This window comes from Odocoileus virginianus, chromosome 3 (genome assembly GCF_023699985.2).
Source record: "Odocoileus virginianus isolate 20LAN1187 ecotype Illinois chromosome 3, Ovbor_1.2, whole genome shotgun sequence".
NCBI classification, from domain to species: domain Eukaryota; kingdom Metazoa; phylum Chordata; class Mammalia; order Artiodactyla; family Cervidae; genus Odocoileus; species Odocoileus virginianus.
The window spans coordinates 5,492,901-5,517,884 of NC_069676.1; the positions used below are offsets into that span (position 1 = coordinate 5,492,901).

The 24,984-nt window shown below is 53.6% G+C and overlaps 2 protein-coding genes across 2 annotated transcripts in view; both read left to right on the forward strand.

The window, feature by feature from the left end:
* Positions 1-4,796: 4,796 nt before the first annotated feature.
* The window catches only part of CPAMD8 (C3 and PZP like alpha-2-macroglobulin domain containing 8), a 100,280-nt gene continuing 80,092 nt past the window's right edge, over positions 4,797-24,984 (forward strand). The window contains exons 1-9 of the mRNA XM_070462298.1: positions 4,797-5,068; positions 9,577-9,728; positions 11,644-11,666; positions 17,202-17,367; positions 17,446-17,498; positions 19,353-19,370; positions 19,794-19,848; positions 22,330-22,443; positions 24,033-24,117. Coding sequence (XP_070318399.1) covers positions 4,836-5,068; positions 9,577-9,728; positions 11,644-11,666; positions 17,202-17,367; positions 17,446-17,498; positions 19,353-19,370; positions 19,794-19,848; positions 22,330-22,443; positions 24,033-24,117 — 899 coding nt within the window. The 5' untranslated portion in view covers positions 4,797-4,835. The remainder of the gene's footprint in view (positions 5,069-9,576; positions 9,729-11,643; positions 11,667-17,201; positions 17,368-17,445; positions 17,499-19,352; positions 19,371-19,793; positions 19,849-22,329; positions 22,444-24,032; positions 24,118-24,984) is intronic.
* On the forward strand, positions 20,401-21,716 carry LOC110129213 (large ribosomal subunit protein uL3-like). Its single transcript, XM_070462294.1, has one exon. It carries the CDS (start codon positions 20,437-20,439, stop codon positions 21,646-21,648), a length of 1,212 nt encoding a protein of 403 aa, XP_070318395.1. The 5' UTR covers positions 20,401-20,436; the 3' UTR covers positions 21,649-21,716.

Sequence of the window (24,984 nt, forward strand, 5' to 3'; positions counted from 1 at the left end):
AGACACAAGGTGAATGACATCACACAGGTGTGGGAAGATTCCCCCCAGTCACACTTCCCTCTCCTCCAGGCTCCTGCTCCCCAGGCAGCAGGAGGTGAAAGTGCTTGGGTCTTGTTGAAATCGCCTTTCTGCATCCCTCTCCCTGGTTACTGTTCTCCCCTGACCCCATCCCGGATCTTCCCTGATATGTGGGAATCACCCATGACCCCTCCTTCCTTTATCGGTTTGTCCTTCATCCCCTGGATGGACACACAGGCTGCTTCTCATTATCCACCGCCCCTGAATAATACAACTGTGAAAGCTCCTGGCTGGGTGACCTTGAAGCATCCACGTCCTTCCAGCAAGGTCAAGGGTCACATGCAGTTTCAGCTTCATTAACATCAGTGGCCACACCACAGGTGATGACCTGGCTGTGTCCTCCTGGGCAGCCAATGTCACTCACCACAGCCACTCCTGCCCTGTTCCCCCTCTGGCTTGGAGGGACTGGCCATTTGGTGCTGAGCCCCTATCTTCTGCCAGCGGTGAGCTCATCAGATGCCATGTTCTGACTGCTGGGTGTTTGGTGGGCCCAGGACCTGCTGGCTCTCTGGAAGAACAAAACATTTCTTACAATTGGACCGTCTACCTTGTCCTCCCACCCACACCCAGACCCAGACCACCAAGCCACTCATCACTGGTGCACTGGGACCTATTTAACGATCTCTTCCAGTGGGGTAAATGCAGCCAGTTCTGCCCTGACACATGCTTGAAAATGATCACGTTCATCACACCAACCACAGGGCTCATGGGAAAAAGGAGGCAGGACGCCACCCTCAAAAACTGTATCAGCGACACATTGAAAAAAGACAGGCAGTTACTGATAGCACCATTGTACACACATTACATGGCTGGGAAATGATGTGGATTAACTAACAGCGCATGTGGCACTTGACCTTGGAAAAGATCTGAGGTGTGTGTGTGGATGTGATGTGGGAAGGCTGCAGACTGTGGGTCACTGTGCAGTCCTAGGAGGAGGTAGTTTCTGAGATGAAATGGGACGTTGTCATTCCAGACGGGGGTGGGCAGGTTGGCTCCTAACAGCTCAGGCAGAGTGTAGATGTTGAGGGTTTGTGTCTGTGTGTGTGTGTGTGGTTTGTATATTCCCATGTGGCTGTGGTCTTGCAGACCAAATCCTGCATTAGCAATACCACATTCCATCAAATTATGTTCAAATCTTTCCCTTATGTATCCATTGTGTTGGAACAAATTTTTGTTTTCAAAACAAGCTTTAGGGCAGAAGTGACTGTACTCCCCCCAAGGCCAGCTTCAAGCTGCCAGCAGGAAGTCACTACGTGGGAAGAGACAAGTCATGACTAGAGAGTCTTTTCACCAACAGATTCTAAGGTCAGGGATACTCCCAAGAGCACAGAGAATAGTATGATGTAGCGAAATAATGAAGAACTGATAACTTTTGCACACTTGTCACTTTTATTTTTAATATGGATTTTTAATAGAAAGTTGGTATAACTTAATTTTTAGTAGTTGTTGTTCAGTCGCTCTGTTGTGTCCAGCTCTTTGCAAACCATGGACTGCAGCAGGCGTGGGTCTGTTACCCAGTGGCTCACCCAAGTGCTGGAAATGTATCAGTGTGGGATTCTTCGCAGTGCCCCACTGCAGCTCACGGGGGCAGGGAGGCTGTCACATGGGTGTACTGATGCCCACTCCCAACCAGGGGCCCAGCATCCAGCGGCGAATGGTGCTCAGGCCCCAGAGGAGACAGACAGGAAAGTAGGTTCACTGGGATAATAAGATCCTGGCTTCTGTACTGGGCACCACAGAGCGATGTTGAGGGCACGGTGGTCTGCTGTTCCCTTCCTGTCCACCCCATTAGTGAAGGAAGGATTGATGTTGTTGTTCAGTCGCCAAGTCGTGTCCAACTCTTTGTGATCCCATGGACTGCAGCACGCCAGGCTTCCCTGTCCTTCACCATCTCCCAGAGTTTGCTCAGACTCACGTCCATTGGGTCAGTGATGCCATCCAACCGTCTCATCCTCTGCCGCCCTCTTCTCCTTTTGCCTTCAATCTTTCCCAGCATCAGGGTCTTTTCCAATAAGTTGGTTCTTCTCAACCAGGTGGCCAAAGTAGTGGAGCTTCAGCTTTGGCATCAGTCCTTCCAATGACTATTCAGGGTTGATTTCCTTTAGGATTGACTGGTTTGATGTCCCTGCTGTCCAAGGGGCTCTCAAGAGCCTTCTCCAGCACCACAATTTGAAAGCATCAATTTGGCGCTCAGCCTTCTCTATGGTCCAACTCTCACAACTGTACATGACTGCTGGAAAAACCACAGCAGACTATATGGACCTTTGTCGGCAAAGTGATGTCTCTGCCGACAGAGGATGCCTCACGCTAAATAGTACAGACAACCAAACACGAAACACCCAACTCTGAACAGGTGAGATGGAGAGCAGTCTGTTAGTTACGTATATTCACAGCTCTGGGCGGGGTGGGGAAGGCACAGCCGGTTATGCAGGACCACAGGGGGGTTGCAGTTGGAGCTGAGTGGACCGCCAGAGGCTGTGGGAGGCAGGCTTTGTAGTAACAAGAGGGCAGGGTGCCCCTGCTTCCCTCGGGAGGGCATGATCAGCTTATCTGAATAATAAGAAAGTGAGGGGATTCCCTGGCTTTCCAGTGGTTAGGACTCTGCACTTTCACTGCTGTGGGCATATTCCCTGATCGGGAAACTAAGATCCTAAAAGTCAGGTGGTGTGGCCCAAAAAAGAAAAAACCAAGAAAGAGAAATCTGTTAGCTAAGATTGGATGGCGGTGGAGAGGGGGAGCTGGTTTGGCTGCCAGGGAAAGTAGCCAGGTGGGGTATAGCATCTCTTGCCGAGTGGGGGGGCAGATACGGCGAGATCAGTGAACTCAACTAGGCTTTTGGGGACCTGTATAGGCAGTACCTGAAATCTGAGGCCTTATGAGACAGGCAGTCTGGGAACGGGGGCAGGTAGAGGTATCCCTGAAGGTGGAAGGACAGGCAGCTATGGGATGCCAGGAGGAAGAACATCCCAGGAAGAAGGGACAGCTGGCACCTAGGCTGGGTGTGGGGTGGTAGTGGTAGTGAGTTTGGGGTCCATGGCACCGTGGAGGCGTGTGTGACCAGAGCCCAATGAAGGAGGGGGAAGCAGAGGGCAGGAGGCTGGCCTCGAGACTGGGGAGTGGAGCCTGCTTTATGGAGGAGGAAGGGAAGGTGCGGGCTTCCCTGGATGGCTCAGTGCTAAAGAATCCGCCTGCAATGCAGGAGTCGCAGGAGACTGGTTCAATCTCTGGGTCAGGAAGATCCCCCGGAGGAGGGCATGACTCCCCTGCTCCAGTATTCTTGCCTGGGAAATTCCAGGGAGAGAAGAGCCTTGCAGGCTACAGTCCATAGGGTGGCAAAGAGTTGGACACGACTGAAGTGACTTAGCACGCACGCAAGGGGAGGTGTGGAGGGGTGGGCAGACGTGAATTAAAAGGATTCCACTAGACCGCCCTGCTTGGTGCCAGCGTGGCTGGGTCAGGAGGCGGGCAACTCCTCCGGGTCTCTCAGCATTGCTGCGGCCCTTGTTGCCCTCCAGTCCATCCTGGCGCCTGCACAGCCCCTTCCACCGTCTGCGGCAGCAGGTCCTATCTCTCCTGGAGCCCACACTGCCTGCCCCCCTTGGTGCTCACTTGGTGACCAGGGCTTGTGGAATGCATTGGTGGGAGAGACTGCCTGGAGGACCCACTATGCCTGGGGGACAGGGAGGGTGCAAGGGAAGTTTCTGGAAGCAGCGGGAGTCAGGCAGGCAAAGGAGGAGACAGAGGGAAAGAGTTTAATAAAGGTAAGCAGCGGGGGTCAGCACAGGGTGGCACAGGGCATCCAGGAACTAGGGTGAGGTGGGAGGCACCAGGGCAACCCCCAGTTTGGACTTGCAGAGAGCCTGGAGGATTTGGGACAGGAGGGTCGTGTGGTCAGTTCTAGAGTACTAGAGGTAAGGTCCTGATAGCTGCAGGAGTCGCCCTTAGAGACCACCTGCAAAGTCTGCCGGGTGAAGCGAGGAAGGGGTACCCATCTTGGGTATGGTAGAAACGGGAAGTGCCCCCAGGCAGAGGGAACTGCATCAGTGAGGGCACCCTGCTCTCAGAGAGGAAGCGGGTCCCCGCTCACCCCTGCTGTTTGCTAGAGGGGAAGGTGAAGTTGGGAGGGAGAGGCCTGGCCTAGGGGATCTGTGGATGGAGGGAGGAGGTGGGAAGAGGACAGAAGTGAGGGCCAACAGTCTGATGGCTGGAGGCAGCTGCGGGTCTGGAAGTTTCGTCCCTTGGCCCGCCTCAGTTTCCCCAAAGAGCTCAGCCCCTCCTGTGTGCCCACTGCACAGGTTGCCCGGTCAAGGCTGGGGCAGGTGGGGGGCCCTGCAGGGTGTGGGGTGTAAGCGGCGCGGAGACACGGCGGCCCCCGGGTGGGGCGGGGCGGGGCTGGTCCCTGCGGTGGGGGGATGCGGGGAGGTAGGAGAAACGGAGAGATCCAGGGAGTGGGCGCGTCCGGAGAGAGTACGGGGCTAAGTTGGGGGGTGCGAAGAGCAGGACAGGTCAGGTCCGATGAGGGGGACGGATTGGGCCAGGTCTTGGGGTGCGTCCGGGCAGAGGGCGGGGCGGGTCCCCGGAGAGATTGGGGGAGAGTCAGTGGGTGGGCGGATGGGTCCGGAGAGGGGGCGGGGCCGGAGACCGGGAGGGGGTGAGCGGGGCGGGTCCGGGCAGGGGCGGGCCTGGGGACGAGGCGGGTCCGGGGAGGGGGCTGGTCGCCGGCTGCCCCAGCCTGGCCGGGCGCTGAGTAGGGGCGCATGGCGCCAGGCGCACGGCGCGGGGGCTGCGAACAAAGGGCCCCCGGCGGCGAAGCGGGGACGGCGGCACTCGGACCCCGGCCCTGGCCTGGCCCCGGCCAGGCCCCCTCCCCCGGCGCGGCGCCCCCGCGGAGCCGGAAAATGTGGGGCGCCCAGCTCGGGCCGCTGCTCCGGCTCCTGCTGCTGCTGCTGTCGCCGCGGGACGGCGTGCGCGCTGAGCAGCCCCAGACCTCGTGAGTAGTCCCGGGGCGAGAGAAAGCTGGCTGCCTTCTCGGGGTGGGGGACGCGGGGTCTGGCTCAGAGAGGTTCAGCGACCTGTCCAAGGCCACACAGCCTCCGAGCTGGGCGGGACCTGTCTTGACCCCCCCCAGCCACAGGAGTAGGACTGGAAACGGGGCAGCCTGAGACTTCAGAAGCGGCCCCCGGGAAGGTCCTGGGACTCCCCAGAGCTAAGGCAGAGAGGCCACCCCTATCTCACCTCGCCCCTTTGGTGTGACCCGGGCTGGCTTCTTGGGTGGCGATTTCAAGTTATCCGTGGCTTGAAGGTAAGAGGTGCTTGTCTTGGCTGAGAAATGGAAGGAGAGACCTACTGTTCGTTTTTCCTTGGGAGGGCGTGGCGCTGGGGGAGGAAGTGTTTGTTTTGCTTCCACATTTTTCTTGAAGTTTGCTTACAGAGCTTCTGGTGAGCTGACACAGTGAGGAGGGGAAATCACTAGCCTCTCAGGAGAATTTCCCATGAGTTGGCTTCACAGGGAATAGTCCCAGACCTGCCAAGTTTGGGTGAGCGGGGGTTGTGGGTTCAGGGGGCCTGCCTCCAGCTGCCCAGGCTCAGCCTTTAGTCCAGCCCTGCCTTTATGAGCCTTGTTCAAACAGTCCTTGTATAGGAGTTCGCAGAAAACAGGTCAAGAGTGAGCAGAGGTGGGCGGGGGCACCTCCAGTGCTCCTCCTCTGATTCAAGGCTTTGAAAAGTAAGACACCAAACTGCAATTCGAGCCTTGGGATTACCTCCCCTTGGCCCCGTGAAATTGGAACCCAGCAAACTTTTGACCTGATGCTTTCAAAGCTTGCTCCCTTAGGATAGCCGTTTCCAGCTGAGGGGCGATTTTTGTCTCCCTGGGGTCATTCCGCAATGTCCAGGAGGTATTTTGGGTTGTCACATCAAGAGGGAGGGCTTCCTTAGTACCTGCCTGAGTCGGTAAAGAATCAGCCTGAAACGCAGGAGTGTGCGTGCGTGCTAAGTCGCTTCAGTCCTGTTCGACTCTTGGCAGCCCCATGAACTGCTGCCCACCAGCCTCCTCTGTCCAGGGGGATTCTCCAGGCGAGAATACTAGAGTGGGTTGCCATGCCCTCCTCCAGGGAATCTTCCCAGCCCAGACATGGAACCCGCATCTCTTACATCTCCTGCATTAGGCAAGCAGGTTCTTTACTGCTAGCGCCACCTGGGAGACCCAGGTTCAATCCCTGGGTGAGGAAGATCCCCTGGAGAAGGAAATGGCTACCCACTCCAGTATTCTTGCCTGGGAAATCGCATGGACAGGGGAGCCTGGCCGGCACAGTCCATGGGGTTGCAAGAGTCGGATGTGACTTACTGACTAAACCACCACCACCACCATCTAGAGGGAGGGATGCTGTTGGGATCTACTGGGTTGAAGGCCAGGATGTTACCATGTACAGGACAGCCCTCCACCCCAAAGCATGACCCTGCCCTCCACGAGAGGCTCCACCTTCTAAGGACCAAGTTCAGAGTCCCCGAGTTGCAGCGCTTTAAACCATTCTCAGGAATGTTCGCCTCCGACTAAAGTTTCCCTGGGTGGGGGGCGGGGTGCGGGTCTTACCTACTGTGAGAGGAATGGAACCCCGTGGGAGACATGCAGTGACCAACCTGGGGTTCCAGATTAATTCTGGCTATAAGCCAGAGATGTGACCCACCAGCCTGAAGGATCCCATTTTAGGAATAGCCCCAGATATCTGCTTCTCTGATCCATGTGATTTTTGTGTGAGGAGTGCCTGGTGCAAGAAAGCTCTGTGGGTTTGCATACTGTCTGCAGTTTGTCAAATACCAGCTTTCTCAGGATGGGACTTTCCAAGAGCAGTGGATGAGAAGCCAGGATCAGCCCAGCTGTCAGGGCATATCAGGGAGATAGGGATCGACTGGCAAACACTTCATCGGTTGCAACTCCTGAGGTGCAGGGAAAGTTAATCTAGTTCCATCAGGTTCTCTGCACCTTTGGGTGAAGATGCTAACTCAGATCGGGGTAAGGGCTTTAGAAATGTGCAAGGAGGGACTTCCCTGGTGGTCCAGTGGCTAAGAGTCCATGCTCCCAATGCAGGGGGCCTGGGTTTGATCCCTGGTCATGGAACTAGATCCTGAGTGCCATAATTAAGACCCAACCCAAATAAATAGATAATAAATATTAAAAAAAAAAAGAAATCCCAAGGAAAATGAATAGGCAAATTGCCCAAGTGCTCTTCCACACTCAGCAGGTGCTGTGTGGGAGGGCCTGGGAGTCATCTGGGAGCTGGACATACTATGTCCTGAAGGTGGCCGTATTCCCAGATGGCAGTGGGACAGGACACACAGGTGCTGGTCCGCATTGGAGTTAGATAGTCCACAACACGTACCTGGGGTGACTGTGTGCTCCAGACGGTACATAGCTGTACCGTACTCAGGATCATAACTGAGGACCATCGTGTGCTCTTGTGCACTGCTGAGGCCAGACCCTGCACAAGGGGCTCCAGGGTCATTGCACCCACTGGTCAATGCTGGAACCAGACGCTGCACATCACATATGAAGCCAGGGTCTTCCTGGGCTCGCTCGAGACAGTCCCTGTCGTCCCAGTATCACTGCATGCTCTGTGCGGTGCTGGAGTCAGATGGAACATATAGGATGTGGGGTCAGTAGACATGACTGTCAGTGCTGGATCTGGACAAAACATCCATGAAACCCAGGGGCATTGCATGCTCCAGTTGGTGCAGTTCCATCCACAGGAGCAGGGCACGCTCTGTGCATGGCTGAGGCCAAACACTGCACACAAGAACACAGTCATTGCAGGTACTTCTTGGTGCTGAGGTCAAGGGTCATGGGACCCCAGGGTCATTACTAGGTCCATCCACTGCTGGGGCAGTGCACCCATGAAACTAGGGTCTTTGCACACACATATCAGGGCTGGAGTCCTATAGTACATGGTGTGTCTCCACAGACCTCTTAGCGTGTGGTATGTGAAAGAGTTTGCCCAGTCGTGTCCAGCTCTTTGCAACCCTATGGCCTGTAGCCCACCAGGCTCCTCTGTTCATGGAATTCTTCAGACAAGAATACTGGAGCGGGTTGCCATGCCCTCCTCCAGGGGATCTTCCCCACCCAGGGATCGAACCCAGGTCTCTTGCATTGCAGGCAGATTCCTTACTGTTTGAGCTACCAGGGAAGCCCATATGGTGTGTGGTAAGAGTCTAAATGCCTCTTTCTGTGTGTGGACCTGAGGTTTTTTTCCCAAAAAGGATTTTGAGAAATAAAAAATCTCTCCTGATCTCAATGTTTGGCCCACTGTTTTTCCCTTTTTTCCTGTTTCCTTCTGGTACCTGTAGGGTTTTTTATTTTTGTTTTTTTAATTTATATTGGAGCATAGCTGCTTAGCAGCAGGCGGGAGCTTCATTGCAACACACAGGTTTTTCTAGATGTGGCAAATGGCAGGTTTCTCTAATTAGTTGCCCCAGGACATGTGGGATCTTAGTTCCCCAGCCAGGGATCGAATCCACGTTCCCTGCATTGGACGGCAGATTGTTAATCATTGGATCACCAGGTGAGTCCCTGCTGTCTATAGTTCTGCACCATTGAAATTGTGCTGCCAGGCTCTCAGCATTTGCCGTTGCATCATGAGTGGGTCATGTGGTTTTGGATGAGCCTTTGTAATTTTCCAGCAAATGCTGCAAAATAACAAGAGGTGGGGAGGACCTAGGCCTCCAGTTCAGGTGCCCTAAGAGAGCCTGCCTGGCTGTGAGATCTGGTGGGTGTTCCTTCTCCTTCTGCAATGTTAGCTTTCCCATCTGGAAAACAGGATAAGGACGCCTTTCTTCCAGAAAAGTCCTCAGTCAAATTTGAGGAGTTTTCAGAAAGAGAGAACTGTTTTGATTTCACTGTTCACAGTGCTTTTCCTGTTTTAGGCCATTTAGTTTGTGTTTAGGGTCTTATTCTTAAAATTAGTGTTGCAAGTGGCTCCTTGCTTCCTTCCACTACGTTCTAGAGCTGCCTGGTTTTGTATCCTAATCTCTTACTGACTCAGGCATGTGATTTGGCTTCTCTGGTGCTTAATTTCTGACTCTGTATGTGAGAGATGTTACCATTTCTCATGGGGTGGTTTTGACCCTGTGGGATCCTGCCAGTTACTGAGCCTCCGGGGGAGAGTATTTTAGTTTGTGGGTGCGGCATGCACAAAGGTCCTGTGGCAGAAGAAGCTGAGAAAAAAAGTCCAGAGGCTAAAATGTCGAGATCAAAGAGGGAGTATGGTGCTAGGTAGATCCAGAGAAACTGGATTCTTACCTACTGGGGGAGACTTCAGAGGTGAACAAGCCTTCAGGGGTTCACAGGTTGGTAGGGGACACAGTCATAAAGTGACTGTGCCATCAGGGCGTGGTCAGGCTTAGGCGGGAGTCCACCCAGGCTGCACCCTGATTCAGCCAGGTGACCCTGAGGCTAGGAATGGGTCAGAAGCCTTTGGCCTTCACTGATGTTCTCCTCTTCTGCAGGGGCTATTTGATCGCCGCACCCTCCGTCTTCCGTTCCGGAGTGGAGGAAGCCATCAGTGTGACCATCTTTAACTCCCCCAGGGAAGTCATGGTCCAGGCTCAGCTGGTGGCCCTGGGCAAGGCGGTGGCGCAGAGCCAGGGAGCCATCCAGGGTAGGTCCCTGGGATGCCTGACCGGGCCTTCTTCTCCCTCTGCAGAGTGGTCTTAATAAGGGATCGGGCAGTGTCGGCTTCTTCCAACTCCGCACCTGGAACGCCGTCAGGGGGAGGAGGGCAGGTTGTCTTCTCCCCACTTTACAGGTGGACAGAGTAAGGCCCAGGAGGGGCAGTCCCCTGTTCAGTCTGGAAAACCAGGGTGCTTGTTCCTCAGAAGCTCAGGTTCAGTGGGTGCCCATCTGGGTAGAGTTGGGCACCCTTTCAAGTCAGCTTTGGCTGGAGGTGGAGAGGGGGCCCAGAGGGAACCTTGTGACCTTTTCAGACCTTTTGTTGAGCTTCTAGCACCCCTGAGGTGTTAGATTCAGACCTGGGCTCACAGCCAGCATGCCACTGAGTTGAGTTTAGGCCCCTCAGTCAGTTGCTCTTCCACTTTCCTCCATAAACTGCAGATAACAGTGGTGCTGGCCTCCTGGACAGAGGTGTGGAGAGCAGGTCCCAGCCTCAGGGCCTAAAGTCTAGCTGAGCAGGTAACTCATTCATCGCACAGAATGAGGTGCGGCCACAGGAGATACCGAGAGAGGATGTCAGGTCTCCAAGGCCAATAAGGCAGTCCCTGTCCCCCAGGGGAGGGGGGAAAGGAGTTCAGGCCGTCCTGACTCCATGGGCCAGTCCTGAAACCCAAATCAGGTTGGCTTCAGCAATAGAGTGTCTGACTCTTTGCAACTCCATGGACTGTAGCCCAGCAGGCTCTTCTGTCCATGGAAGTCTCCAGGCAAGAATACTGGAGTGGGTTGCCATTCCCTTTACCAGGCTATCTTCCTGACCCAGGGATCCAACCTGGGTCTCCTGCATTGCAGGCAGATTCTTTACCGTGGTAGCAACCAGAGGAGCCTGGTGGGCTACAGTCTGTGGGATTGCAAAGAGTCAGACACAACTGAGTGACTAATACTTTTTCAGCAACAGAGAGTTTATGGGCTCTTCACTGGAAAAGTCGTGTGGCATCAGTGGTCCAGCCTCCCAGCTCCATCTCTGGATGTACCCGTGTCTCCCCAAAGCTCCTGGGGACTAGCAGTTCCAGAAGCTTGGGGAAAAGTCCCAGGATTCCCTCTAATTGGCCCATGTTGGGTCATGTGCTCCATCCTGAACCAACCCCTGTGACCAGGGGGCAGGTCTATGCTGATTGGCCCATGTTGGGTCATGTGCTCAACTCAGACCCAATCCCTGTGACCAGGTGGACCATGCTGATCAGCCCATTTAAGGCCATATGCTCAACCCTAAACAAATCACTGTGACTAAGAGGAAATCTTGTGTAGATTTGCACAGAGCCTCAGGAGAGATGAGCAGAGCCCCACTAGGAGCTGGACAGTTGGCTCCTCCAAGAAAGCAGAGAATGGACACCTGAAGGCAAAACCAGTAGATTCCTGCTAGTCCTAAGGCCAAAGAGCCCAGGCAAGTGTCAGACAACAAATGAATCATTTGGGTAGAAGAGAGAGGTTGATGGGAGACTAGTTAGAGGCATTGGAGTAAGGTCCACTGGGGACCTCAGACTCCTCTCTCTCCACCCTTCTCCTTGGTCCTCTCCCATGGAGTTTTCTCTTTGCTCACTTCACAGCTTACCTTGGGCAAGGGCCAGGGGTGAAATGAATTAAGTATGCAGGCTGGCCAACCTTCCCCTGAATAGCTCAGCTTTGTCCATCTCCCCTGGTCTTCAGTACTCGCCAGCTTGGAGGAAACCTCTCATTTCTGCCAATCCCAACCCAGCCCAGGCCAGACCAGCATGACCCAGGGTGTGTGTTTGTCCGCAGAAAATCCCTCTGGGTTGAGAAAACCCTTGTTTGTAAGGCTGCATCTCAAGGAGGCAGAAAAACACAGCTCCTGATGTAACTGTTTTCATTTTATTTTCATATTTTAGATAAAGGAACCATCAAACTCAAGGTAAGCCTGTGAAATTTTAAAATCGGAAGCCCTACTTCGGGAATAAAGAATTGAGTTGGAATGGAACAGGAGAAGTTGCATGTGTTGTGAGAAAAATCATTAATGGTGATGTTAAAAATAAATAACAAAGGGAAAGAAAGATCAGAAAAGGAGAAAACTCACCCATAATCTCATGCCTCCTACTTTTCACTTTTTTATGTTTCCCATAAATCTTTGTCCACATAAAGACATTTTCTTTCATAGTTGCAATTAAAGGGTCTCTTGTGGTCTTTCCTGCTATTTTCTCTCAACACGTTGCATAAACATACTTCCATGTTTCCACATCTCTATAATTATAATTTGCCTCCTATTGTAAACAGCATCCCACTGCATCTCTTTTATATACTAATTTACTAACACCCCCCCACCCTCACACACACAGTTGAACATGGTTAGATTTTTTTCTTGTTTTCAGGATTTTGATAATGTAATCCAAAAGTTGAGAGCATATTTGTGCATGAAGCTATATTAACCTTCTGGATGCCTGCCTTAGGCTGAACACCCTGAAAGAAGAACTATCAGATCAGGATCCAAGACTCTTGCTGGGTCCTGTTTTGTCTTAAAAGACTCAACAGTGCCCGTGCACGGCATCACCGGCTATACATTAAAGATCAGATTTCCTGCAGCCTTGTTGACACTGAATATTATTATTTTAAAATTACTTGACATATCAAACTGCATGTAGGTCATTCTCTGACATGGACTTTTTAACTCGAGTCCTTGGATTTCAAGGCGATCGTAAGCCTTGAAATTGTCGGCATTTTCTGGGTTAGCTCATCCTTAACGCTTACCAGATGCTGCAAGGAGTCCCTGAAAGGATGGGCTAAATAGAGACTTGTTCTAAATTATAATGTCCCCTCCCCTGTGCCCTTCCCCAGTTGTTATAACGAAGTCCTGGGTGATTCCTCTTCTGAGGTATGGGATGCATCATTAGTGTCTCATTGCCATGAAGCAGTGGTCTTCCTGCCCTATTGTCAGTGTTAGAATCGAATTCTTTCTCTTTAGTTCCCTCCAGGTGGCGGGGGTGATGCTTGCAATGTCGTAAGACAATTTTGGTTTTCACAACTTGGGGAGCAGGAATGGGGGTTGCTACTGGCTTCTAATGGGTAGAAACCAGGGATGCTGCTCAACATTCCAAAATGCACAGGACAGCCCCTCCACTGAGAATGAACCAGCCACATGTCAGCATTTGGAAAACTCAGGATAAATAGGCTAGAGCTGCCCTAGCTGGCTTCCTGTGAGCAGATCTGCTTCTTTTGAATCAGCAAGTGGGGCTGTCATATCCACGGAGACAGACTACTTAGGAAAAAAAGGAAGGCTTGTATATTTTATTTAGAGAATTACTTTTAATAAAGCATGTGTGCGTGCTAAGTTGCTTCAGTCGTGTCCAACTCTTTGTGACGCTATGGACCATATCCCACCAGGCTCCTCCGTCCATGAGAGTCTCCAGGCAAGAATACTGGAGTGGGTTGCTATACCCTCCTCCAGGGGATCTTCCCAACCCAGGGACTGAACCCAAGTCTGTCACAACTGCTGCATTGGCAGGCGGGTTCTTTACCACTAGCGCCACCTGGGAAGCCCCTTAGTAAAGCATATTACTCATCAGAAAAAAAGAAAGAAAGCAAGGCTGTCCCGACAGGGTTAAGATTATATGCTGTCCCTGACTGCCCAACAAATGGCTCATAAGAAGGCATTCTTCACAGGCTAGGTCCTGGGTGGAGGCCAGAGGTGCTGCTCAGCACCTTAGAGAGACAGGACGCTCCCATCCCCACCCCTGCAGAGGATGACTCAGTCCTAAACATCAGTAGTCCTGAGGCTGAGAAAGTCTGCTCTGTGGAAACACTGCGTGGGCATCAGACATAAGAGAAGCTGCTCTTGTGGGTGTTGGACCCGCCCCTTCCACCCACTGCCTCACCCACTCCCCGGCCCTGCCTGCCTTGGGGACCTGAGTGCTTCCAGGTACACGTTTTAGAAACCAGTGCTGTGGGACCCAGGGTCACCGTTAGCTGCCAAGGGCAGGCCCTGCCCAGCCTGTGCCTCATCTTCTCACCTGTGCAGTGAGGATGGCGATAAGAGCTCTTTAATGGGACTTTCCGGCAAACATGCCTAAAACCTCATGATGTTTTATTCCAGTTTTTCAGATGTACCCATGCATCTATGTAACCAAGACCCATGAAATCCCAAGCATGAAGTTGGACACATTCCTTACTCTCAGCCTCTGGCCTCACTGGTGGTGGGTGAAGGGGTGGGTCAGACAGTAAGCCCCCAATTACATAAATATGATCACTTCAGAGACTAGCAAGTGTCCTGTTTTATTGTAAAATATGTCAGGGAAAGAAGATGCTGAGGAGTCAGGGTAGAATCTAGAATCACATTTTGTATGGCAGGAGGGCCCCTATGAGCTGAAACCGGCAGGAAGTAACATGCAGGGAGGGGCATTCTAGGTGGAGGGAACAGCCAGTGCAAAGGTCCTGGGACAGGAAGGAGGCAAAGTAAGGCAGCCAGTGGCCTGGAGTGGAGCCAGCTAGGAGCCCCAATCAGTAGTGGGGAGTTGGATCTGCAGTCTGTGGAATCGGCCAAGACCCGGATTCCTCTGCACTGGGAGGTTTCCATTTCAGAGAGGAACCCTGTCACCTGTCACCACCATCCATGAGTGTCGTGTGTCATGTCCTTATAGTCATGATCACCCATCTGCACTGGGATGTGTTGGAAACTCAGAGGGTCCAGTGAGTCTGGTGGCTTCTCTCCCAGGATGATTTTTGGATGCCCACGGAATCTGGGAGTCGGACCCACACCCAGAGCTCCAGTGGCCTCCGTGGCCTGAAGGGGCGGGGTGCTGGGCGTTAATCTGGGTGCTGGACAGGCCTGCGGTAGAACTGGCTCCTCCACACAGCCCTCCTCAGGCTGTGGGTAGCCAGTCTCAGGGAGCCTCTTGCTTTAGCCGAACCCCAGGCCCCCCCACCTTCACCCTCAGCTGGAGGCACAGCACCAGCTTTGCCTGGCCGTCTCCGCTGCTTGGATCTCAGCCCCAAGTCCTTGGCTGTCACTGATGCTGAAGGAGTGAATGTGAATGATGGAGGTCAGGGGCGGGGAAGGGGATCAACTCAGTTTAGATCATTCTAGAAAGACCTCTGGTGGTTGGCAGTTGAAGGACCCGGTAGTGAAAGTGTTAGTTGTTCAGTCGTGTCCGACTCTCTGTGACCCCATAAACTGGCTCCTCTGTTCATGGAATTCTCCAGGCAAGAATACTGGAGTGGGTTGCCATTGCCTTCTCCAGGGCATCTTCCCAACCCAGAGACTGAACCTGGGTCTCCTGCATTGCAACCAGATTCTTTATTGTCTGAGCCACCAAGGACGCCTGCCACTTAAAGCTGAGATTTTAACTGGAACGGCGGCTCTGTGGCTTTTGAGACCTGGGCAGATTCACTGCATGTCCCCAAGGGTCACATTTGATCCTTTCTGTTCTCAGGGGCAGCTTCTTGGTCCCCGGACCCCCAAACCACCTGTTGGCACACAGCCCCCCGACCTCCCCCACCAGCTCCCTCTTACCTGTCCATGCCCACTCCCCTGGGTGGCCTGAGAATTTTCCCTCGTTGCATGAGGGTCTTTGGCCGATGCTGAGAGGTTTCCAGAAACAGAAGCAGGTAAGGATTTGGGGGCGAGAGCAAGAGGATTATCCTCAGGTTGGTCCTGAAGATCAACTGCAGTTAGGAGGGACCCCACAGTCCTGAGGTGCGCCCTCCTGAGGGTGGCAGGTGGACGGGCTGGGAGGGTCTCTCAGATGATGTTCGCAGCAGACAAGAGGAGCAGCCTGAGAAAGGCTCTGGAGGAACGCGGAAGGCCCTGCCACACCCCGCCCGCATCCACCAGATGGGCACACTGGCTTGAGGATGGTCCAATAATTCAGCAGTACCCGGGGGGTTCCCAGCAATGGTGACAAGGGCCTTTTCACCCTTTGAGGGACCACACAGGGGGCTGCTGACAACCGCAGAAGGAACACCCCACGTTTGGACGGTCTTAGGAACTGGTGGTTCATATGGCTCACAGTGTGGACTGCTGACCGCTGACTGTCCACCCAGCGGGCACCCAGGGATGGTCATAAAATCACAGACAAGATGCTTGGTCGCACCCGGGGAGCTGTGACTTTTGTTTGCTTTAATCACAAAAGGAGCTTCTATAGGTTACATGCATGGGTGTTCTGCTCATCGCTTAAAAAAAAAGCATCATATAGGGCGGCTTCCATCCCTAGAACGTTGGATATTTTGCCCAAGAAAAGTGTGAACTCCTGGGCAAATCCTTAAGACTGCAGTGGGGCTTTGTTACTATTGTTGTTTTATCCGTCCAGGTGGAAAAAAAAGAATTTTTTAAACCACTTTAACTAGTTATTATTTTTAAAAGTTTATTTTTGGGCATGCTGTGAGACTTGTGGGATCTTAGTTTCTGGACCAGAGATTGAACCCTGGCCCTTGGCAGTGACAGCACCAAGTTCTAACCCCCGGACCATCCAGGAATTACCCCCCACTTTAACCATCTTAACGTGGACAGTTCAGTGGCATTTAGCACAGCACAGTGTTGTGCGAGCCCCACCCCTATCTACTTCCAGGGTAGGGAATTATTTTGTCACCCTAAAAGGAAACCCCATCCCCATTAGCTGTCACCACTTCCCAGCTGCCTCCAGCCCCTGGTACCCACGGATCTGCTTTCTGTCTCTATGGATTAGCCTGTCCTGGACATTTCATATACATGGGATTGGATAATGTGTGTGCAGTGCTTACAGTGAGACAAAGAGGCCATACATCATATATATTTATATATATGACACATAAAAATATATGTGCATGTACCACGTATTTATACACATGAAGCTTCCCTGGTGGCTCAGTGGTAAAGAATCTGCCTGCCAATGCAGGTGACATGGATTTGATCCCTAGGTCAGGAAGATCCCCTGGAGAAGGAAACGGCAGCCTATTTCTAGGAGCCTGGCAGGTTACAGTCCATGGGGTCGCAAAGAGTCAGTATACATGTATATGAAGGGGCTGGGGTCTCCATCGCCACCTCTTCCCAACTCACCAGCAAGGGCCGTACTTGGGTAAGATGTTCTACATTAGCCCTTGGAGTTCTACAGGGCTAAGAATATTTTTGCAAGCTTGCAGTGCCAGGAGAGAAGGTCTGTCATGTCAAGGTAGACCAGCATTTCTCAGTCTTGGCACTGCTGACATTTGGGACCTGATCATTCCTTGCTGTGGGGCCGTCTTCTGCATCTCTGGGTCTTGAACAGCATCCCTGACCTTCACCCACCAGACTCCAGTAGCACCCGCTCCCTGCAACTATGACATCCAAAAATATCTCCAGAAACTGTCACTTGTTCCTTGGGGGGAACAGTCACCCCGGGTGACTCAGAGTCACCCCTGACTTAGACTTCCACGCTGCTTTCTCAATACCTGGATCCCTTCCAGGGCGACACTCCCTGCCCAAAGCTCCATGCTCTGCCTGCAGGTGCCCACAGGCCTCCGGGGCCAGGCCCTCCTGAAGGTGTGGGGCCGTGACTGGCGGGTGGAGGAGGGCCCCCTCTTCCACAACCAAACTTCAGTGACCGTGGACAGCCGGGGAGCCTCCGTATTCATTCAGACCGACAAGCCAGTGTACAGACCCAAGCACCGAGGTGGGCGGCCAGCGCGGGCTGGGGTGGGAGGGCTGGCCGTGGATGGGAACTGCCACACACTTCTCTTCTTTCTTCCAGTGCTCATCAGCATCTTCACCGTCACCCCAGACCTGAGGCCCACCAGCGAAAAGGTGAGACAGCCTTCTAAAACTATGTGCCCGGAACTCACCCACCAGGGTCCAGCCTGGCCAGGGCCATCATCCACAACTTGCCTTTCCTCCTGCCTTTTCCAATTTCTACCTGCATTCTTGGTTTCTTCCTGGGGCTCCACATCTGCTGGGGGAGCCAGGAGGGAGGTCTGTGTGACAGGGAGAGGCAAGGGCATTAGTGGAAGTGCTTCCTCCAAAGGTCCCCGCGGAGGCCAGTGTTTCAGGCAGCTGCCTGTGTTCCGCTGGAGGCTGGTTGAGGGCCTGAAATGGGTGAAGTCCAAGAAGGATAAATCACAGAACATTGAATTCAAACTGCAAAGTTTCCCGATGCCTCTGGATTCAGTATGGACACCCCTGAGCTGACGGGGCTGAATCCACATGCACAGGGTCAGCCACACATGGAACCCGGCAGAATATGTCATCGGGTTCAGGAGGCACAGGTGTGCAAGCAGTTGTCCTTCCCTGGAGTCAGTGTGGACTGTTCAGTTTGGCACTGATGGGCACCAGCTGGAAGCCGGGCTCCAGGCTGGTGCTGGAGGGTCAGAGAGAAAAAGCGTGCCTCCCAGGCCTTCAAGGAACCTGGCATGAGTCACTGGAAACAAGCCAGTTGCCACCTGTGAGGGCTGCTTGGAGGAGTCGTCCTCCTTGGGGTGTGGAGGAGGAGTCTGCGAGGGGCGGCAGGGCTGTGATTGGGAGCAAGGAACACGGAGACCAGGAAATGGGGCCCAGCCACCCTCATTGCCACTGGCAACTGCGTGAGCTTGCTGGGTGACTTCAAGGGTGGAAATGCATTCTTTCCCAGTTCTGGAGGCTAGCCGTCTAAGATCAGGGTGTGAGTAGAACTGATTCCTTCCAAGAACCATGTGATGGGATAACTGGATGTCAAGAAGGCTGAGCGCAGAACTGACGCTTTCCAATTGTGCTGGAGAAGACTCTGGAGAGTCCCTTGGACTGCAAGATCAAACCAGTTCATCCAAAGGAAATCAACCCTGAATATTCATTGGAAGGACTGATGCTGCAGCTAAAGCTCCGATACTTTGGTCTCCTGATACAAAGAGCCAGCTCATTGGAAAAGACCCTGATGCTGGGAAAGATTGAAGGCAGAAGAGGGCAGCAGAGGATGAGATGGTTGGATGGCATCACTGACCCAACGGACATGAATTGGAGCAAACTCTGGGAGATGGTGAAGGACAGGGAAGCCTGGTTGCTGCAGTCCATGGGGCTGCAGAGAGTGAGACATGACTGTGCAACAAGAACAAGGACCATGAGGGAAGAACCTGTTGCAGGCCTCCCTCCTAGGCTTGTCTCTGGACGTCTTCTCTCTTCCTCTTTATTTTGTCTTCCCTTCATTCCCATCTGTGTCCAGAGTCTCCTTTCTTATGACACAGGTCCTATCAGACCTATGCTTTGTAGTTTAGTCACTCAGTTGTGTCCTACCCTTTGTGACCCCATGGACTGTAGCCCGACAGGCTCCTCTGTCCGTGGGATTTTCCAGGCAAGAATCCTGGAGTGGGTTGCTATTTCCTTCCCCCATCCAGGGATTGAACCCACGTCTCCTGCATTGGCATGCGGATTCTTCACCACTGAGCCACCAGGAGAGCCCAGGACCTATGCTAGGGACCTTGAAATCACCACCATAAAGACCCATCTCCAAATATAGACACGTTCTGAGAATTGAGGCTGAGGACATCACATATGAATTTGGGGAGGAGGGGGGGCACCATTCAAGCCATTACGGCACCTGAGCCTGTCCCAAGGGATGAACACTCGGCATGCACGGAGGGCTGAGGTCTTTCAGGAGGGTTTGCTTACGGCCTCTGTCTGTCTCATTTGCAGCTGGAAGCTTACGTCCTGGTGAGTGTCCTGCCCCTCTGCAGCTCTGGCTTGGGGACAGTCTGCTGTCTGCAAGACCTGGTCTGTCTGTGTGTACTACCCCGCCTCCGGGTTGATCCCTGCCTGCCCCGGTGCCCCACAGGCTTGAGACCGGGTCCAGCCCTGTCCCTGACTCACCCCTGGGGTAAACTGAGTGTGTGTCTGCCCATGTCTTTGTTGATTTTCAAGCACCTCCCTAAATGGGGAGTCAGGATGACCTCTTCTGCCCTCTTGTCTTCAGACATGTCCCTTCTATGCCCCGAGCTTCCGTTTGCTCATCATAAATAGCTAATCTTGGGGCCTGCCTTGATGCCTGTCCTGTCCTAGAGAGGGGGCTTGGAAGGTCCTCGTGCATGCCGGGCACACGTGGGCTGTCCTGAACTTATTGTGTGTGTCATCTTGCAGGACCCCCGAGGCTCGCGGATGATGGAATGGAGACACTTGGAGCCCTTGTGTTGTGGTAAGTCTCTCTTCTCATTCCTCCCGTGGTTTGGGGGCTGCACCTTTGGGAGGCAGATGTGATAAAGCTTCCAGGAAAATAGGATGTGCTCTGCCTGGATACCTGCCACTCCTTTCCTGGAGCACGGGACCCTCTGCCCACCTTTCTGTCTCCGGGATCCCAACTGAGGCTCCTCCCATAAATTGAGACCTTTCTGGAATATCAGGGCCTTGTTTGTTGGCACCCCACCTTCTTCCCACTACAGAGCTCTCATCTTCACCCTCCACCCAACACAAGACATTGCTTTTGCAGCTAGGAGTCAGAAGGCTTTGCTTTGGCTGAGGAACTGGCATTTTTCTTCCTTCTCTATGACAGTGAGCCCTGGAGAAGGAAATGGCAACCCACCCCAGTATTCTTGCCGGGGAAATCCTATGGTCAGAGGAGCCCGGTGGGCTTCAGTCCATGGGGTCACAAAAGAGTCAGACACGATTGAGTGCCAAGCAGGCACGCACGCATGGGACCATGAGGGCCGTGTAACTGACATCTCCTTTTGTGCTTTGGCCCTAACGAAAGTGGAGTCCCGCTCTACCGGCAGCTTCCGACGGCAGGATGTCTCACAGGAAGTTCTCCGCTCCCAGGCACGGGTCCCTGGGCTTCCTGCCTCGGAAGCGCAGCAGCCGGCACCGCGGGAAGGTGAAGCGCTTCCCCAGGGATGACTCTTCCAAGCCCGTGCACCTCACCGCCTTCCTCGGCTACAAGTCGGGCATGACCCACATGGTGAGAGAGGTCGATAGGCCAGGGTCCAAGGTGAACAAGAAGGAAGTTGTGGAGGCTGTGACCATCGTGGAGACTCTACCCATGGTAATTGTGGGCATCGTGGGCTACGTGGAAACACCCCGAGGCCTCCGGACCTTTAAGACCATCTTTGCTGAGCATATCAGTGACGAGTGCAAAAGGCGCTTCTACAAGAACTGGCATAAATCTAAGAAGAAGGCCTTCACCAAATACTGCAAGAAGTGGCAGGACGTAGATGGCAAGAAGCAACTGGAGAGGGACTTCAGCAGCATGAAGAAGTACTGTCAGGTCATCCGTGTCATTGCCCACACCCAGATGCGCCTGCTTCCTCTGCGCCAGAAGAAGGCCCACCTCATGGAGATCCAGGTGAACGGAGGCACTGTGGCTGAAAAACTGGACTGGGCCCGCGAGAGGCTTGAGCAGCAGGTCCCTGTGAACCAAGTATTTGGCCAGGATGAGATGATTGATGTCATTGGGGTGACCAAGGGCAAAGGCTACAAAGGGGTCACCAGCTGTTGGCACACCAAGAAGCTGCCCCGTAAGACCCACCGAGGGCTGCGCAAGGTTGCCTGTATTGGGGCGTGGCATCCCGCCCGGGTGGCCTTCTCTGTGGCTCGGGCTGGGCAGAAAGGCTACCATCACCGCACCGAGATCAACAAGAAGATCTACAAGATCGGTCAGGGCTACCTCATCAAGGACGGCAAACTGATCAAGAACAATGCCTCTACTGATTACGATCTGTCTGACAAGAGCATCAACCCTCTGGGCGGCTTTGTCCACTACGGTGAGGTGACCAATGACTTTGTCATGCTCAAAGGCTGTGTGGTGGGAACCAAGAAGCGAGTGCTCACTCTGCGCAAGTCCTTGCTGATGCAGACCAAACACCGGGCCCTGGAGAAGATCGACCTCAAATTTATTGACACCACCTCCAAATTTGGTCACAGTCGCTTCCAGACTGTGGAGGAGAAGAAAGCCTTTATGGGACCACTTAAGAAGGACCGAATTGCCAAGGAAGAAGGGGCCTAATAGAACAGATTGTACAGCTGGTAGAATCTCAATAAAATTATTTTCCAGTGGAAAAAAAAAAAAAGAAAGTGGAGTCCCATGACAGGAGAGCTGTAGCAGGGATCTGGGGAGACTGTGGACAGCTGTGCCCCTCGACCTGGGAGATGCATAAACATGGCAGACCCCTGAGTCCTCTGAGTCAAACGCAGAGTACAGGCCTCCAGCTGACATGGTGGGTCCTGGTGGTTGGTGCAGCATCATGCATGCCTCCAGGTCCCCTGGCCTGGCCTTGACCCCTCTCCATGTCCCTCTTCTTGATTCTGAGATGCCTGGGGAAGACTGCCGAGTAGGGGCAGGGCTTGTGTGATTCTCTGTCCCCGAGGGAATGATTCGGGTGGGGAGCAGAGTGGAGGAGCTGGGAGGCCTGTTTCCTGGCTCACTTGGCTCACAGCCTGCATTTGGCTTTGGCCTCAAGCTCCCCCAGGAACCCTAAGTGCGGCCTCTCCCTGTTTCCCCAACTTAGTCTATGGAGGAGGTGCTGGCTCTGCCAAACCCTTGCCAGCCTCAGGGTGGCCTTGAGCTTCCCTGAGGGGCCGTGCGGGGAGGGGGAGAGGCCAGGTCCCCAGGGCACCTCACCACCGGATGCTGGGCTCTCTGCCCACGCAATTGCCCCAGGATGAGGGGGAGTCTCTCTTCACACAGGCATCACCAACATGACCTTCCCCTTGTCTGACCAGCCGGTACTCGGAGAATGGTTCGTTTTTGTCGAAATGCAAGGCCACGTGTACAACAGGTCCTTTGAAGTTCAGAAGTATGGTAAGTTGGAGAATCTTAGGATCTTAAGATTTCAGACCTGGGGGAACCACAGTCCCCGTGGCGACACAGATAATAAGGAAGAAGACGGCAGGAGCCTCATTTACTGGGGGCTCAGGAGGGCCAGGCACGAAGTGGAAGGGTGGGTCTTTGTTGTGTCTTTTTTATCTGTTATTTATTTGTGGCTGTGCTGGGTCTTCGTTGCTGCATGCCAGCTTTTCTCGGGTTGAGATGAGCAGGGGCTACTCTCTAGCTGCAGTGCGTGGGCTTCTCATTGTGGTGGCTTTGCTTGCTGCCAAACATGGGCTCTAGGGCACGTGGGCTTCAGGAGTTGCAGGATGTGAGCTCAGTAGTTGTGGCTCCCAGGCTCTAGAGCACAGGCTCAGTAGTTGGAGCACGTGAGCTTAGCTGCTCCGCGGCATGTGGGATCTTCATGGATCAGAGATCGAACCCGTGTCCCCAGCACTGGCAGGCAGATTCTTTACCACTGAGCCACCAGGGAAGCCCCTCTCATGTCCTCCTTATAACTTTTTTTGGCCACGCCACATGGCATGTGGGATCTTTGTTCACCAACCAGGGATTGAAACCTCACCTCCAGCCTCTGAAGCACAGTCTTAACCACTGGACCATCAGAGAAGTCCCTGTCATGACCTTTCAAAATAAATCATGGTAAAATACATGACCTCATATAAGTAGAATGATAATATTTGTCCTTTTGTGAGTGACTTATTTCATGGAGCATAATGCCTCAAGGTCCATCCATGTTGCAGCATGTGTCAGAATGGCCTTCCTTTTTAAGCCTGTCATTTCCTTTTCTTCTTTCATCCTCATCCTGAACCTATGAGGTATCTCCATTTTACAGATGGAGTGACTGAGGCTGAGAGAGTGATTAAGGAAGATGCTCAAGGAACAAGAGCTGGGGAGTGGACCTGGATCAGAGTCACATACTCTGCTTCTGTGCTAAAATTCTCCCTTATGGGGTCAGGGGTTTCTCTTCCTTTCATGAAGAAGGTCTTGAAAGGAAAAGCCATAGAGGAGAGGGTTGTAAGTTGCAAGCAACAGAAGCCTGGTACAGACTCAGTGAGCAAAAGAAAAGGGATTTACAGGCTCATGTAAGAAGCTCTTAGGACCAGAGTCTTCATGTTTCCTCTGTTCTGCTCCCTGGTGTCTGTGTCTCTGTGGGCTGTGCAAGGTTATGAGATGGGTGGGTGTGCCCAGGGCAGCAAAGAGGGACTGTCTCCAGCCACAGCACCCTTAGGATGCCCATAACTGGTCCAGAAGCCTGGCTACTTCTGCAGCCCTGGGATGGGCTGGAATTGGCTACACTCAATGCAGATGGCCTAAAATTGATGAGACATGGTCCTCTAAGAAAAACAGCCTGTTGGTCCCTCAAAGATGGAAAATAGATGTGGCCCACAGAATCCTCAGAGAGCTGCCGGTGCTCAACACGACGTAGTGTGGATTCCCTTGGTGTCAGCAGTGAGGCCCTGGGGTTGTTTGCCGTCTTCCCTCCCACACCTCCAGCACCCTTCTGGAGCCACCCGGGTGGTGGAAGCCACCCTGCCTCCTTCCTCTCTGCTCTCTCCCTTCAGTGCTGCCGAAGTTTGAGCTCCTTATTGACCCACCCGCTTATATCCGGGACCTGGACACGTGTGAAACCGGCACGGTGCAAGCCAGGTGAGCCAGAGGCGGCCAGGGTCTGCGAGGCCTTCCTACCGTGGGCCCGCCAGGCCCGGCCCGGCCCCGCCCTGCCCCGGCCCCGCCCCGGCCCGGCCCCGGCCCGGCCCCGCCCCCGGCCCCGCCCCTCCCCGCTCAGGGCCGGCCCCGCCCCCCGGGCACGCTTCTCGCCTAGGACTCACCCCTCCTCCCGGGCACATCCTTTCCTCCTTAGACTTGCTCTTCCCCCGGTACTTGCCCCTCCCCTAGAAGAGTCCCCTCCGTAAGGCAGCCCCGCCCCAGGACACGCCCCTCCCCTAGGACACGCCCCTCTCCAGGGCACACCCCTTCAGCAACGCCGCTTTGCCCCGCAGACAGTATCCGTGGCGAGTGCGCTGACCCCAGAAGGATATTTTTTGAGCGCTTGTTCTTCAGTCGCTCAGTCGTGTCCGACTCTTTGAGACCCGAATGACCAGGCTGTTGACAGAGCTCGACGTGAGGGTCAACCAGAGGATATCAAGAGGCGCTATTCCTTTCTGTCACCTGGGAGGGCTCTAAGAGGCCCGTGTTCCCGCCCCAGCTCTGCCACCTGCCGGAGGTTGTGGCTGAAACGTCTCCCTTGCGCTTCTTCCCCGAAAAAATCCAAGGGCGCGCTGGATACACTCCCATTTTATAGTCCAGAAAATGCTATAAAAATTCTGGGCGTTTTTTTTTTTTTTCAGCTTTGCTCCCATCTTGCTCCTGTGTCCCAGTAAGCAATTGTCTCCACTGCATCAGGCATGACATACATACATTTACGTCTTTCACCTGCATTCCTGAGAAGATGGTTTATTCTCATTCTCCCAGTGAGGAAACCAAAGCTCAAAGAAATCAGATCCCTGGCTCAAA

Coding starts and splice junctions, on each gene's coding strand:
- LOC110129213 (XM_070462294.1), top strand. CDS start 20,437: ATGTCTCACAGGAAGTTCTCCGCTCCCAGGCACGGGTCCCTGGGCTTC.